The sequence below is a fragment of the Zootoca vivipara genome, chromosome 16, assembly GCF_963506605.1.
Source record: "Zootoca vivipara chromosome 16, rZooViv1.1, whole genome shotgun sequence".
In the NCBI taxonomy this organism is placed as follows: Eukaryota; Metazoa; Chordata; class Lepidosauria; order Squamata; family Lacertidae; genus Zootoca; species Zootoca vivipara.
Genome location: NC_083291.1, coordinates 7,419,987 through 7,434,205, shown reverse-complemented (window position 1 = coordinate 7,434,205; position 14,219 = coordinate 7,419,987). Strand labels below are relative to the sequence as shown.

Below are 14,219 nucleotides of genomic sequence, written 5' to 3'. Positions count from 1 at the left end.
AAAGTGAAAACAGCTAAGAGCATTTTAAAACAAAAAATAGATATCAGGTGTTCATTTTAATTCTATGGACACAGTGGTACCTTGGTTCTTGAATGGCTTAGTTGCCGAACAAATTGGCTCCCGAACGCCGCAAAACCCGGAAGTGAGTGTTCTGGTTTGCAAATGTTTTTTGGAAGCCAAACGTCTGACGCGGCTTCCGCTTGAGTGCAGGAAGCTCCTGCAGCCAATCAGAAGCCGCACCTTGGTTTTCAAAAGGTTTCAGGAGTTGGACAGACTTCCGGAACAGATTAAGTTCAAGAACCAAGGTACCACTGTACAGCAGAAATATGTACAGTCAGGAACAAATTGATTACACCATCCTAGGGCATTTCTATCTCTCAATGTTTTGTACTGACACTTGTAGTTCCCTGCCAGACAACATATACCTGATAAGAAGGCAAATGTCTTCGGAAATAGATATTTGCATACAGGGAGGTAATAATAGAACTCCAATTAGGGCACACAAAACAGTTAATTGGCTTTACTCACTTTCTTCTCCGTAGACACAAACTCCATAATTCAATACCAAGTGCTTGTAGGAAAGCTGGCTCATCATGCTTGCTGCTTCGAAAAAAGACTGCAAGAGAAAGGGAACAATAATTAGCAGGGCGAACCCTAATGGGAACTGTTTGGAATAAAATTTAATTAAAAACCGCCTGCATTTTCATATAACTTCCAGCTTCCCACCCTCCGCAACGATACTGTGTAATTAATTTGGTGCTGTTGTTCTCTGCCTGTTTTTAATCATTGTTTCTCACAACGCCTAACTGCTTTAATAGTGAATCATGTCAATTTACTGGCAGTAGGAAAATCCCCCATGAGGACACAAGGACTCTTACATCTGCCCACAGCCGAGGGTGATGCTGCTGCTAGTTTTCAATGCATGACAGTTCCAACCGATGAGTAACCGGCAAGCATTTAATTTTCAAAAGACTAAACTCAGGGGGAACTTCTATCAGCTACATCATTCAATCAGATTGAGCAGGCTTGACATCACATTACACAGAGACACTGTGAAAATGTGTCCATGTTTATCTCATGAACATCTGATTGTGTGAAACAGTAATCATCCCAGGTATCTAAAGCCTTTTGCACATAACAAAGAGGAGCCTACACAACACAAAACACTGTTGCTGTATGTAGGTTTTATTTGTTTTTTATCTCATATTTTGGAATCCAGTTTTCCCCCTTTAATTTCACCCAGGCCTAAGGCTATTAAATAATCTATGCAATTGGGGGTGTGGACTGTTATGATGATGATGATGATTTTATTATTAGGCTCCCTGTCAGCATGCTTTTCATTATGTTTTTATCTGTTCAGAAGGGATGAGGGTGGCGAGGAGCTCGACGTGCCCAAAAGAACTAGAACCCCAAACTTGGCGCTAAAAAGAAAAGGAGAAAGGGGCGTGTGGGAAGAGTAGCAGGTACACAAACAGCCATCGCCCCACGAAAAAGACCAAGTGAGAAAGGAGGCTGCTTCAGAGAGAGCCTAGGTGGGTCTTTGCAACCGTTTGGTTGGGAACAGGGAACTTGGCAATAAATATTCCTGTTGGGAGCACGAGGCAATCACTGTTCGTGTATGAGTGGGGTACCCTCACCTTCTCCCCCCCCCCCCGCCTCAACTCGACACAACAGTTTATTTGGCAGAGATGGGATTAGACCTGTCTGCGGGCAGGGAAAGGAAATGGGGTCATATTGCCTGGTCAGACTGCTGACCTTTGAAGCCCTAAAGAGCCTTGGACCAGTATACCTGAAGGAGCATCTCCACCCCCATCGTTCTGCCCGGACACTGAGGTCCAGTGCTGAGGGCCTTCTGGCGGTTCCCTCGCTGCGAGAAGCAAAGCTACAGGGAACCAGGCAGAGGGCCTTCTCGGTAGTGGCACCCGCCCTGTGGAACGCCCTCCCATCAGATGTCAAAGAGGAAAACAACTACCAGACTTTTAGAAGACATCTGAAGGCAGCCCTGTTCAGGGAAGCTTTTAATGTTTAATAGATTATTGTATTTTAATACTTTTGTTGGAAGCCGCCCAGAGTGGCTGGGGAAACCCAGCCAGATGGACGGGGTATAAATAAATTATTATTATTATTATTATTATTACTACTACTACTATTATAAAAGGGTCTGGGCACTATGTAAAGGATGGCCAAATGCACCCCCCAAAAAAAACCCCCACACACTTAGCTTTCCCTAGGGAACATTGATGTTCTGCAAGGTGGTTTTCATGCCGTACACTGCCCTGTGATCTTCTGGTAAAGGGCTGTATATAAACTGAATTCATCATCATCTTAAAAATTAAAGCGGAGATCCTATATTTGCTGAATTCTGCATTCCTGCTCTGCTGAGCTAGCCCTGGATATGAACTATTAAGCATATTACGCAAGGAGTAGGAATACAAACCTCAGAATAATTCCTGTGGACTTTATCCAAGACTTTGAGTAGCACCTCAGTTTGATACAGCTTGCCATAGTCGCCCACTTCTTTCCTCACACCTTTGAAAATTTTAGTGAAGGTGCCCTGGCCAAGGCTTTCATTCTAAAAAAAACCCACAAATAAATAAAGGGGGGAGGGGAGTTAATCGCCTGCAAAATCCCTTCACGCTGATTTTAAACAAAAGCATACCTAGTTTCAAGACTAATACAGGAGCTGTGTCAGCTGAAAGGAAACAATTACAATGTAAAAACAAAATAAAAAAATTCCTTCAGTAGCACCTTAAAGACCAACTAAGTTTATATTTTGGTATGAGCTTTCGTGTGCATGCACATGCATGCACACAAAAGCTCATACCAAAATATAAACTTAGTTGGTCTTTAAGGTGCTACTGAAGGAATTTTTTTATTTTGCTTCGACTCAGACCAACACGGCTACCTACCTGTAATGTAAAAACAGTTTAGCTTAATAACTGAACGGATCAAATGCTTCATTTAAATGCATATTCCGCGAGAGAGGCTTGGAGACCAATCCTTTGTGCGTTCACCCAAATGGAACCGCAACTGAGTTCAGAGGAATTATTTCCATTTGACTGCACAAACTTGCCCTGCAAGCGGCCACCTTGAACGGTGTTGCTGGAAGGCCAAAATGACTTCTCTGACGGTGAGGGGATTGACTAGGGCGGGCTGGGGGCTTCTCATTTTCCCTCCTGGGGAGAGAGGCCAAAGTGATCCTACACAAAGTCATTTTTTTGGGGGGGGGGGTTACACCAAGGGAAGTTCTTTTGCTGCTAGACAAGGAAAATGATCTTATTTGCGAGTTTCTCTAATTGCGTTGGCAGCCAGGAAATCAAGCACCAGATTTGTGGCTGAATTCCAAATGTCTTTTTAAATCTTTGCTATGGTTTACAACCCATATGGAGGGACCCAGGTGGCGCTGTGGTTAAACCACTGAGCCTAGGGCTTGCTGATCAGAAGGTCGGCGGTTCGAATCCCTGTGACGGGGTGAGCTCCCGTTGCTTGGTCCCAGCTCCTGCCAACCTAGCAGTTCGAAAGCACGTCAAAAAATGCAAGTAGATAAATAGGAACCGCTACAGTGGGAAGGTAAACGGTGTTTCCATGCGCTGCTCTGGTTTGCCAGAAGCGGCTTTGTCATGCTGGCCACATGACCTGGAAGCTATACGCCGGCTCCCTCGGCCAATAATGCGAGATGAGCGCGCAACCCCAGAGTCGGTCACGACTGGACCTAATGGTCAGGGGTCCCTTTACCTTTACGGTTTACAACAGGCCTGAGAGATGTTTTCAACATCGTGACATATCACCAGCCCAAAAATGTGATATACAAATATATCACAATGTCTGAAATTAAGGATGGAGCTATGTAGAAGCATTGGTTGGCTTCACGGTTTCCCCCACATTGCAACACAAACACCATAATTCGTGTGATATTTTGCCAGGTCAAAAACTATGAAATCGATATCACAATATGGACTTCAAACTGGTTTTGGACAATATATCGAATATCGATATATCACCCAGCCTCAGTTTACAGCTAAAGAAATAAAATTGTTGCTGCTGCTACTACTTCATGGGGTATAGTAACTTCCATTTAATTCAAGGGGACTTGATTTCAGAGGAAACTGGCCTAGGGTGAAGTTGCCACACAAACATCTCTCTGATATATGTTGGCTGTCTCTCTGCCTCTCCCCTTCCTGGCTGATGCATGCACTATTATTGGTGGAGAGGCTTCAGGAGTGCAATACTGCATAAAGTTAAAAGCCACAAAACTAAATTGGTTCTATTTGGTTGAGAACGGACGGTAGGAAGGCTGGAAAGGCTACTGAAAAGAAAATGTGATGATTAGGACATCATCCAGTTCAAACTCCCACATTTATCTTAGTAATAAAAGTATGAACCCAAATGAAAAAGAAAAACCACACATGCTGATTTTCAATAAATTTAGTCACACAGCAAATGAATTTATATAATGGAGTGAACACTTCCACTCTGTGGTTCCAGGTGTACTTATCACAATAAATACCTAGTTTTCTGTAAATGCAATTTCCCACCGATGTGCACATTTATTTCCAGTAACACACACCTCTGAGAAACAACTCTGGTGCCTTTAAATTAAGGGGACTTAATTCAAAGGACTGCGCTGAGGATCAGAGTGTTACACAAGAAGATACGTCTCGTGAACTTACAAAGATCAGGTCCTCATTCCGGATTTTGTGAAAGACCATCTGGTTAACGTTATTATGCCTCTGCAAGGTGGGCGATGATGGCAAGTCAGAAATTCCATTGCTCCTGAAGACAAGGAGGTTGGACTTATCTGTGAGGAGAAGTCAACAGAGTCCTGGTTCACACACAGAAAGACTTAATTTCATTCTATTTATTATATTTATATTCCACCTCATCCTCCTGGGAGCTCAAGGTGGTGTACATGGCTTTCTCCTCCCCATTTCTGACCTCACAAGAACCCAGTGATGCAGGTTAGGCTGAGAAGAAGAAGAAGAAGAAGAAGAAGAAGAAGAAGAAGAAGAAGAAGAAGAAGAAGAGGAGGAGGAGGAGGAGGAGGAGGAGGAGGAGGAGGAGGAGGAGGAGGAGGAGGAGGAGGAGGAGGAGTTTGGATTTGATATCCCGCTTTATCACGACCCAAAGGAGACTCAAAGCAGCTCACATTCTCCTTTCCCTTCCTCCCCCACAACAAACACTCTGTGAGGTGAGTGGGGCTGAGAGACTTCAGAGAAGTGTGACTAGCCCAAGGTCACCCAGCAGCTGCATGTGGAGGGGCGGAGATGCGAACCCGGTTCACCAGATTACGAGGCTACCGCTCTTAACCACTACACCACACTGGGAGACCGTGACTGGCCAAAGGTCACCTGGTGAGCTTCATGGCTGACTGAGGATTTGAACCCTGGTCTCTCAGACTGAAGTCTTGCTGACTTGCAGTTGAACATGTACATCGTCGCCACTGTAAAATTATATATTTAGTTCTGAGCTGAAATTGTGTAAGAATTCCCTCTGCAATGGATCATTCACATTATATACAGTGGTACCTCGGGTTACAAACGCTTAGGGTTACAAACTCCGCTAACCCAGAAATAGTACCTCAGGTTAAGAACTTTGCTTCAGGATGAGAACAGAAATTGTGTTCCGGCAGCACAGCGGCAGCAGGAGGCCCCATTATCTAAAGTGGTGCTTCAGGTTAAGAAACAGTTTTAGGTTAAGAACGGACCTCCGGAACGAATTGAGTTCTTAACCAGAGGTACCACTGTATATGTGATCAATAAGACCAGGAGCCAAGTGCTAACTAGTATGCATGCATCTGCACGAAGTATTAGCAAAGTATTATTTCGTTTCACATTTTTCAACAATGAAAACTTGCCATTTGAAGGGGGAGAGGAGAATCGGAATTCCTCATTCAGCCACGAAGCTTCTTAAATCGCCTTGAGCCTTTCAATCTAACCTACTTCACGGGGTCGTTGTAAGAATAAAATGGGGAAGGAGAGAAGCCTATCACCCAGAACAGTAGGATAAATATGTAATAAGAGCTCCACTTTTTCTCTAATGAGACCATTAGCAATTTTAGAAAAATCTCTGTGCAAAACTGGGAACAGCGTAGCACTGAAATAACCTTTGCAACATGCAAACTACATCCATTCTAGATCACATTTTACACCCTTGATTTAAAAAGCGGCTTGTCGTGTAGCGTTGGGTTGGTGACGGTGGGGAAATGTTGTTGCAGAAACAAAAGTCCAAAGCTGACCTAGTAGAATTGCAGAGTTGGAAGGGACCCTGAGGATCTAGTTTAACCGCCTGGCAATGCACGAATCTCAACACGGGGTTCCCCATCCAATCTGAAACCCACAGGGGACTCTGCTTAGCTTGGCCAATGTGCCAGCTAAGTTTTTACTGCTGCACCACCAGGGGGATATTGTACAGGAGACTGCAACCCTATTTCTTCATACGGTTCAAGCAGTATTGCAGTTCCACTTCTGGCCACAAAACAGAACTCTTTTTAAAAATTGTTCCCTTCACACACCTAATCCAAATATTATTTAACATTCCTCATCTGCATTAGCCATGGTTGCACGGAGCATGGCTCACACCAGAGATGGGGAACATTTGCCCCTCCAGATGTGGTCCGAATTCCATCAGTCCTAGCCGGCATGGGATGCAGAGTTCTAGTCCCAACAACATCTGCAGAGCCACAAGTTCCCTACCCCTAACACCACTGCAGCTACAAGCAGAATCCTATACTTGGCAAGAGGGCAGCTTCCCATATTTGCAGTTTGTTTGGCACCCTGCTTTCCTTCCCCTTTCCTCAAACCCACGTCAGTCTCCGCAGTTCCTTCGCGACAGAAAAGGCCCCCTGCAGAATGCTACAAAAGGGGATCGGAAGGCCGCGGCCGCGCTGAACCACAGCGGAGAGGGATCTCAGTGCTGGTTGCTACTTCTGCACGGTTACGAGGGCCTGAGCTGCACCTGAATTTGGCCCCAGAGCCAGGAGTGGCTCTGAAACACCTAGCCCTCAGCCCTATGAGTGTCTGTAGCTTAGCTATCAAGCCATTTATTAAAACCAACCAGATTATAGAATGAATGAATGAATGAAATTAATAAATGGCCTAGAAGAAAAGGAAGTGTCTAAGTCAGAATCCTCCTACCACGACCACCGTGGGCCACAAATCCCCGTTGCTTTTATTACTCATGCCACGTTTTGGAGCTTGAGTGTGTATTGGTTATTGTGTCAAGTAGATTCTATATTGTACATGACACTGCCTGTTATAGAAAAATATAGAAAACATTGATTAATCGAGCCACTTTATTAAACTGAGAACCTGCTTTCGAAAGGCCTGACCCCAGTTCTCTGACATTGTTTTCATTGCAGAGTTTTGTGTTTTTCTCATTTCAACACCCCTCCCCAGCGCAATGTTTTCCTGATACAGCAAAACTTTATATTGCAGGGGAAAGTTGTCATAATTCCAATCTCAAAAAGGGTTGACCCGGGGGTGCTGGGAAGAGGGGGCGTGATACGTCTGGGACGGGACAGGTTGGGGGAAATCACAGGGAAAAGCCGGGGTGGGGGGGGGTGGGGATATGTCATAGATTGACACAGGGTGGTGGCAGTCACAGGGATTAGCCACAGCAATGCGTGGCAGGGCCAGCTAGTGTATTTATGGTTTTGCAAGTCACTCCAGGCAGATTTTGTTACAGAAAAGCAAGGTCTAAAACCAAAAAACATTAACACCGCCCCCTTAAGGGAGTTATGGATCATTTACCTTTTGGCTTTGGAGGGCAACATCTGGTAAACTGAAAAATTATACTGTCTGACCGGACAGTTTCTGTCCGGTAACAGTTCAAGAGATCCATGAGGTTTGTAAAATTTCTTCTAGTTCCAGTGAGATTATATTCGCCATTCTCATTTTTTGTGATCAAGCAATGCTTATAGTCCGTGGTACTGTCTCGCTGAAGATTAAGAAACGGTAAGAAATATGTTGTTTTAAAACAGCTCTTTTGTTTATAATATTGAATTTAAATTAGGAATCATACCTTTGTAGACAAAATGGTGCCATCCCATGGTACCAGAAGGAGGTACCAGCATAGCAGGCTCAGAGAAACCCTCCAAATTTATAGAACAATAATAAAAACTCCAGCGGATTCATGCGGGAGTTTATTCTGTATTCCTGATGTTCACCTAACTATTAATTTCTGCATTATATCCGAGCCTTTACCTGACAAAAAAAGCCACTTCCAGAAATCTAGCAGATTATAGCACAGGTTTAGCGCTAATTTCAGTGTTATTTGCAAATGGGTCATCCCCGTCCCCCCCCGGGAAGCAAACAAAACAGAAATGAGTACTAAATTTGAGCTACGTTTCCAGAAGGGGCCTTTACATTGTGTGGAATCTCAAATATAACGCAGAATTTAACAGAATCAGATTATCCTGGAAGAGGACATGGTTCGCTGGTACTCTGAACAGAAGCATGTTTTGTTGCAGGTTTCACCTATATCTGTCAATATTTTACCATCACACACCGCATGTCACTTGATGAACAGTAGAAAACCTGTCCTTTAATCTTGCTTTAAGCACTCTGCTAATGTGACATCAATGGTTAAAGCAAGGATATAAAACCCACAACCTTATCAGATGCTTTTATCAGCCTCTGAGGCCTTGAAGAGTCCGCTAAGGTTCCCTAATGCAGTCTGGCAAATTTGTTCTTTATCACATTTGCTCTTTAAAAAAGAAGAAGCCTAAGAATGGATATTTTGCATGTTTCTATTCCAAACCCCATCTCCACAGTTATATTTAATGTCTGATTGTGTTGCAAGTGACAGCTCAGGGGGAATCAAGGTGAGAATAGCATTTCTGATGGAAAAAATCTGGGCATAGCTCCTGCTTTATCTGCTAGGTGCAGAATTTAGCCCTCCAAGACACCAGAACTCCAAGACATCTGAATTCAACAACCTTAGCATAAAGTATCTAATCCATGTTAAATTATTTTTCAAATACACTGTGAATATCTGTGCATTTTTAACTAAAGAAGCTGATCATCTTCCAAGGAATAATTTGGAATTACATTTCGAGTACTGTACACTACTTTCATTTGTAGTTAAAACTAACCATGTTATATTAAGCAACTGCACAGATATAAGCAAGTAAATCTTTTTTTTAAAGAGAAGCTAGTGAGTGTATGTAGAAAGCCCATACTCATATGAAAATAGCATCAATCTCTTGTTACTTGTAGCACAAATGATGCCTGGTTACCTACAGATTGTGCAGATAAGCTAATATTAAGACAGGTTTATTTTTAAGTCACAAATAGAAGATATGACTAAATTCTAACAGTTAAATTACCTGAATGAACATATTAGAAGAAAAGGAAAGTTATAGTTCTTCACTTTTTCCTGATCTTTGCAGACTGACATGGGTATGTGCACTGTTCACAAAGCACAGAGATTACTGAGAACTAGAGGTGGCTGAGCTTTTAAAAAATATTCAAAAGCACAGTGGTTTAACAGATAACACTTATAATCAAAGGTACTCTGAATCCTCCCTTTCTTGTTCACAGCCAAAGTAACAGTGTATTCTGCTCCTCTTTACTAACCTGGACTGCAAAGGTAAGGAAGTATTTCCTGAATTCCTTTGGACTGCAACGAAGAACGTAATAGCCCGTCTGATTGCCAGCTTTCTTCAGTTTACTGACTGCGAAGTCCATGCTGTTTTGGAAAAACGAGAGGCAGGGAGCACAAGTGTTAAAAGCAAGCTTTTAAAAGCTAGCAACCTTTGAGCTATGCACAACATCTAGAGATTACCGTATTTCTACCCCCGGTAAAAGTTTCAAATGCACTGTGGCCATCCACTTACAACTGCCTACAGGTTACAACATCTGGGCATCTCCGGCAAACTGACAGTAAGAGCTGTTCGCCAGTGGAATTTGCTCCCAAGGAGTGTGGTGGAGACTCCTTCTTTGGAGGTCTTTAAGCAGAGGCTCGACAGGCATATGTCAAGAATGCTTCGATGGTGTTTGCTGCTTGGCAGGGGGTTGGACTGGATGGCCCTTGTGGTCTCTTCCAACTCTATGATTCTATAAACTCATTTGTCAAGGTGAAAGGGAAACAGACTTACTATGAATTTCTAAAGTCTCCCCTCTGAGTAAGGGAGGCAGAACCAAATCCCCATTTTGCTAGCTGGAAGGGGTTCATTCGGTGTCTCATTTGAAACCTGGCAGAACAGAAGAGCGCAGACCCCTAACAATACTAACAGACTGTTGAAATCAGTATGGCAGCAGTTCAAATGCAAGGGAAAATCTAACAAGAAAATGGGGGGGGGGCACATAACTATCTCTAGGATCTGTAAGTGTGATCAGTGCCAAACTTGGATGTTATTTATTAATTTCCCACCCTCTTCCCCTGGCAGGGACTCAAGACAGCTTGTAGATGAAATAGGAAATAAAATAAAATAGAAACAAATAAAAGCACTGAAGCAATAATATCATTTTTTATACACAAGAAGCAGCACATACAGCTGTAAATAGATTAAGTAAAACGCATTTGTTTTAGACCCCCTAAGTAGTAGCAGTTGCCAGGATACTATCCCATTCACCTCTACATAGCTACATCCTTATTTCAAACATTGTGATATGCTGGTATATCGCAATATTTAGCTGGTGATATATCACAGTGTTGAAAAACCAGACATCCCCCAATCCCACTGAAAGCAAAAGCTGAAAATGATCCCATAACACAATATTGCCTTTCCTAGACAGCATCTTAAAAAGCAGAGACATAACCTTGCTGACAAAGGTCCGTATAGTTCAGGCATCCCCAAACTTCAGCCCTCCAGATGTTTTGGACTACAATTACCATCATCCCTGCCCACTGGTCCTGTTAGCTAGGGATCATGGGAGTTGTAGGCCAAAACATCTGGAGGGCCGCAGTTTGGGGATGCCTGGTATGTTGTTGTTTAGTTGTTTAGTCGTGTCCGACTCTTCGTGACCCCATGGACCATAGCACGCCAGGAAATCCTGTCTTGCACTGCCTCCTGCAGTTTGGTCAAACTCATGTTCGTAGCTTCGAGAACACTGTCCAACCATCTTTTCCTCTGTCGTCCCCTGGTATAGCCTGGTATAGTTAAAGCTATGTTTTCCCAGTAGTGATGTATAGAAGTGAGAGCTGGACCATAAAGAAGGCTGATTGCCGAAGAATTGATGCTTTTGAATTATGGTGCTGGAGGCGACTCTTGAGAGTCCCATGGACTGAAAGAAGATCAAACCTATCCATCCTGAAGGAAATCAGCCCTGGGTGCTCACTGGAAGGACAAATCCTGAAGCTGAGGCTCCAATACTTTGGCCACCTCATGAGAAGAGAAGACTCCCTGGAAAAGACCCTGATGTTGGGAAAGATGGAGGGCACAAGGAGAAGGGGACGACAGAGGATGAGATGGTTGGACAGTGTTCTCGAAGCTACCAACGTGAGTCTGACCAAACCGCGGGAGGCAGTGGAAGACAGGAGTGCCTGGTGTGCTCTGGTCCATGGGGTCACAAAGAGTTGGACACGACTAAACAACAAAATGTAACCTCCTTAAACTTTAATATTTAGAAAACTTATGTCTCATTTTATATCTTCAGGAGGTTCTCAGAGTGGCTCACCAAAGATCCTCAAAATGATATAACACCCAGAATCTCGTAATATAGTATAGGGTCCTCATCCTTATTCCTGCCTGGTGACATCTAGAAAAAGGAAATGTGGTTCCTTGAAAGCAGTTTCTTGCTTGGGGTGACTGAAGGGCTACTGGGTTAACCCCTACTTTTGCCCAGAAGAATGGTGTGACTAACTTCTTAGGTCTATCCTCTTCCTTCTAACACATTCCAAAGTTTCTGTCCAGCTAAGAGACAAAGATCTGAGGAGGAGATGTCAAACAAGAGAGGAGAAATGTGGCTTGGAGTCCAGCAACAAAAGCCCGAAAGATGTTAGGATTTGGGCATGTTCTTGGAAGAGGGCTGGTACGTGAAAAATAGTCATTCTTGTGGTGTGTTTTTAAAGTTTTGTTTCTGCAAAAGAATGAGAAAGGGTTGGGTGGAAACTGAACAGAGGAAGACAGTAAAGGTAAAAAAAAATGTTGGAGCGGAGGTGGAGTCGTAAAATTGCAGAGACAAAGACACACGCTCTGCCCTGGAAGAGGCAAGGCAAGGAAACTGGAGAATGGATGGACCTCAGAACCTGGTCTCATGGTTCCTTGCTACTCCTGGGCAGAAGTAGGGATGAAGTCAGTAAATGGATGCCTCCAAGCAGAGAATAGGAATTAACACATTTCAAAAGAGTCTTCTCTGTCAAGTGTGCTCTGCAAGAGGTGTATGAAGGGAGGAGAGCAATCCAGTTACTCATTTGGGGAACGCCTTTTCTCTGTCTCTCCTACAAAGGAGTGGGCAAGCCAGCAGGCTCATGCTCAAAGAACTTTTTTCACCAAGCCCAGGTGGAAAGGAGGAACTGTAGGCTCCGCCTTCCAGCTGTAGAAGAGGAAGTGCAGTTTGTTTGGGACAAAGTACCCAAGAGCAATCTTCACGTGCTTCCTATAGCTGTATTTCCTCCCAACCCAGAGTGGAGAATAATAATAATAATAATAATAATACAGTGGTACCTCTACTTACGAATTTAATGCGTTCCAAACGCACATTCGCAAGTCGAAAAAAATTGTAAGTCGAATCCCATAGGAATGCATTGGGAGAAAAAATTGTAAGTAGAAGCAACCTTATCTAAAAATTCGTAAGTAGAAAAAATCCTATCTAAACCGCATCCAAGATGGCGGACGGAGCTCTATTCGTAAGTGGAAACATTCGTAAGTAGAGTTATTCGTAAGTAGAGGTACCACTGTAATAATAAAAAGAACGGTGAGGTCAGGAAGTAGAGCTCAGAAGAGCTCAAAAAAGACTGTCTGCAACTCTTGCCCAAGCTGGAGGCGGGGGCGATCCTTTGCCTTCCACTAGCAAGGAGGTGTTTTCTACCCCTCTGGTTAACAGGCTGAGAAACCCCTATGATGGACTTTTAACTGAAGCACGCAGAGACACTGGGCTCTTTAGAAACAGGCAATACTACACAACAGTACAAAAACAACCCTCACAGCTGGAAATATTTCTTTTTCCTCAAGCCTACGGAAAAGTTCACAAGAAGGGAACACTTAGCCCAAAAGCAATTTCCTTTGCTAGCAATGTTCTGTGCTCAATTCCAGATATTGATATCTGAATTGCCTTTTCTTCCTCCACAATTTCAAATTCTATTTCTGCCAGATCCTGCAGTGAACCTATTAAGAAGTTCTCTGTCTATGACCGCATATACCATCACCATGGTTATGGCTGGAAGACCTTAAACTCACTGTTCTCTATTCACTGTATGACACATTCAGAACTGAACTGAGAATGAAAGAAAAAACATCTTAAAACTTTGCATTAAGTGTTGTGCCTAAATAGAATAAACATGAATTCATTACAAAAGGAGACACTGAGAGACCTTCCCACATGTTTTGAACAAGGTTTCACAGTATTTCCAGGGAGAGAAAGAGAGATAGGGAAAATATATTATTGCATATTTTTTGTAAAAAAATACCCAATGGCAGATGCATTTTTTAAAGTGTTCCTGGGTGAAGGTGTTGCACATCCAGCCACTTCCTGCTGTGCCAAAATGAGCACCACGAGCCAAATAAAGCACGTATCCAGCTGCACATACCTAAAAGATTTGGCATTAATTATCCTTGACGAACCAGGGCAATTGCCTCCCGAGCAAAGTGGGCCGTCTCTTTTCTTTCAGGGTTAAAGAGGGGGGGAAACCTTTTCAACGTCTTATAAAACATGCCACTTACGAAATTGGCCCATGACAGTTGCTCTGAATATTCTCAATGATGGAAGGGGGTGCTACTTCTTTACAGAGGAAATGATGGGCATCTGCGGTTAATCTGTAATATCCATCAATCAATGACACGAAAGAAAGAGCCTCTCTTAGTGACTGAAATTCAGCTTCCTGCAAAGGCAAGGGAGAAAGATAGTAAGATATTTATTATTTTTCTTATACACTTATAAAACTTAACACTAATTGGATGCATATGCCTCTGATGGTTGATCGTTTTGTTGCATTAACTCATGAGCATTGAAATGAATAATCCATCCATTTCCATGACAAGGATTATGAATGGTCTGGTGAATGCATTAAGCCATGGGTAGGCATGGGTTGGCCACCTCATGAGAAGGTGGGAAAGATGG

General features: G+C 43.2%; 1 protein-coding gene across 5 annotated transcripts in view; it reads right to left on the bottom strand.

The window, feature by feature from the left end:
• Window positions 1–14,219, bottom strand: part of JAK2 (Janus kinase 2) — a 92,138-nt gene that overhangs the window by 18,505 nt on the left and 59,414 nt on the right. For all 5 annotated transcript variants that reach the window (XM_060268855.1, XM_060268854.1, XM_060268857.1 and 2 more), the window contains 6 exons: window positions 13,823–13,980; window positions 9,576–9,687; window positions 7,749–7,935; window positions 4,671–4,798; window positions 2,438–2,572; window positions 529–616 (listed from right to left, as the gene is read on the bottom strand). In XM_060268855.1, coding sequence (XP_060124838.1) covers window positions 529–616; window positions 2,438–2,572; window positions 4,671–4,798; window positions 7,749–7,935; window positions 9,576–9,687; window positions 13,823–13,980 — 808 coding nt within the window. The remainder of the gene's footprint in view (window positions 1–528; window positions 617–2,437; window positions 2,573–4,670; window positions 4,799–7,748; window positions 7,936–9,575; window positions 9,688–13,822; window positions 13,981–14,219) is intronic.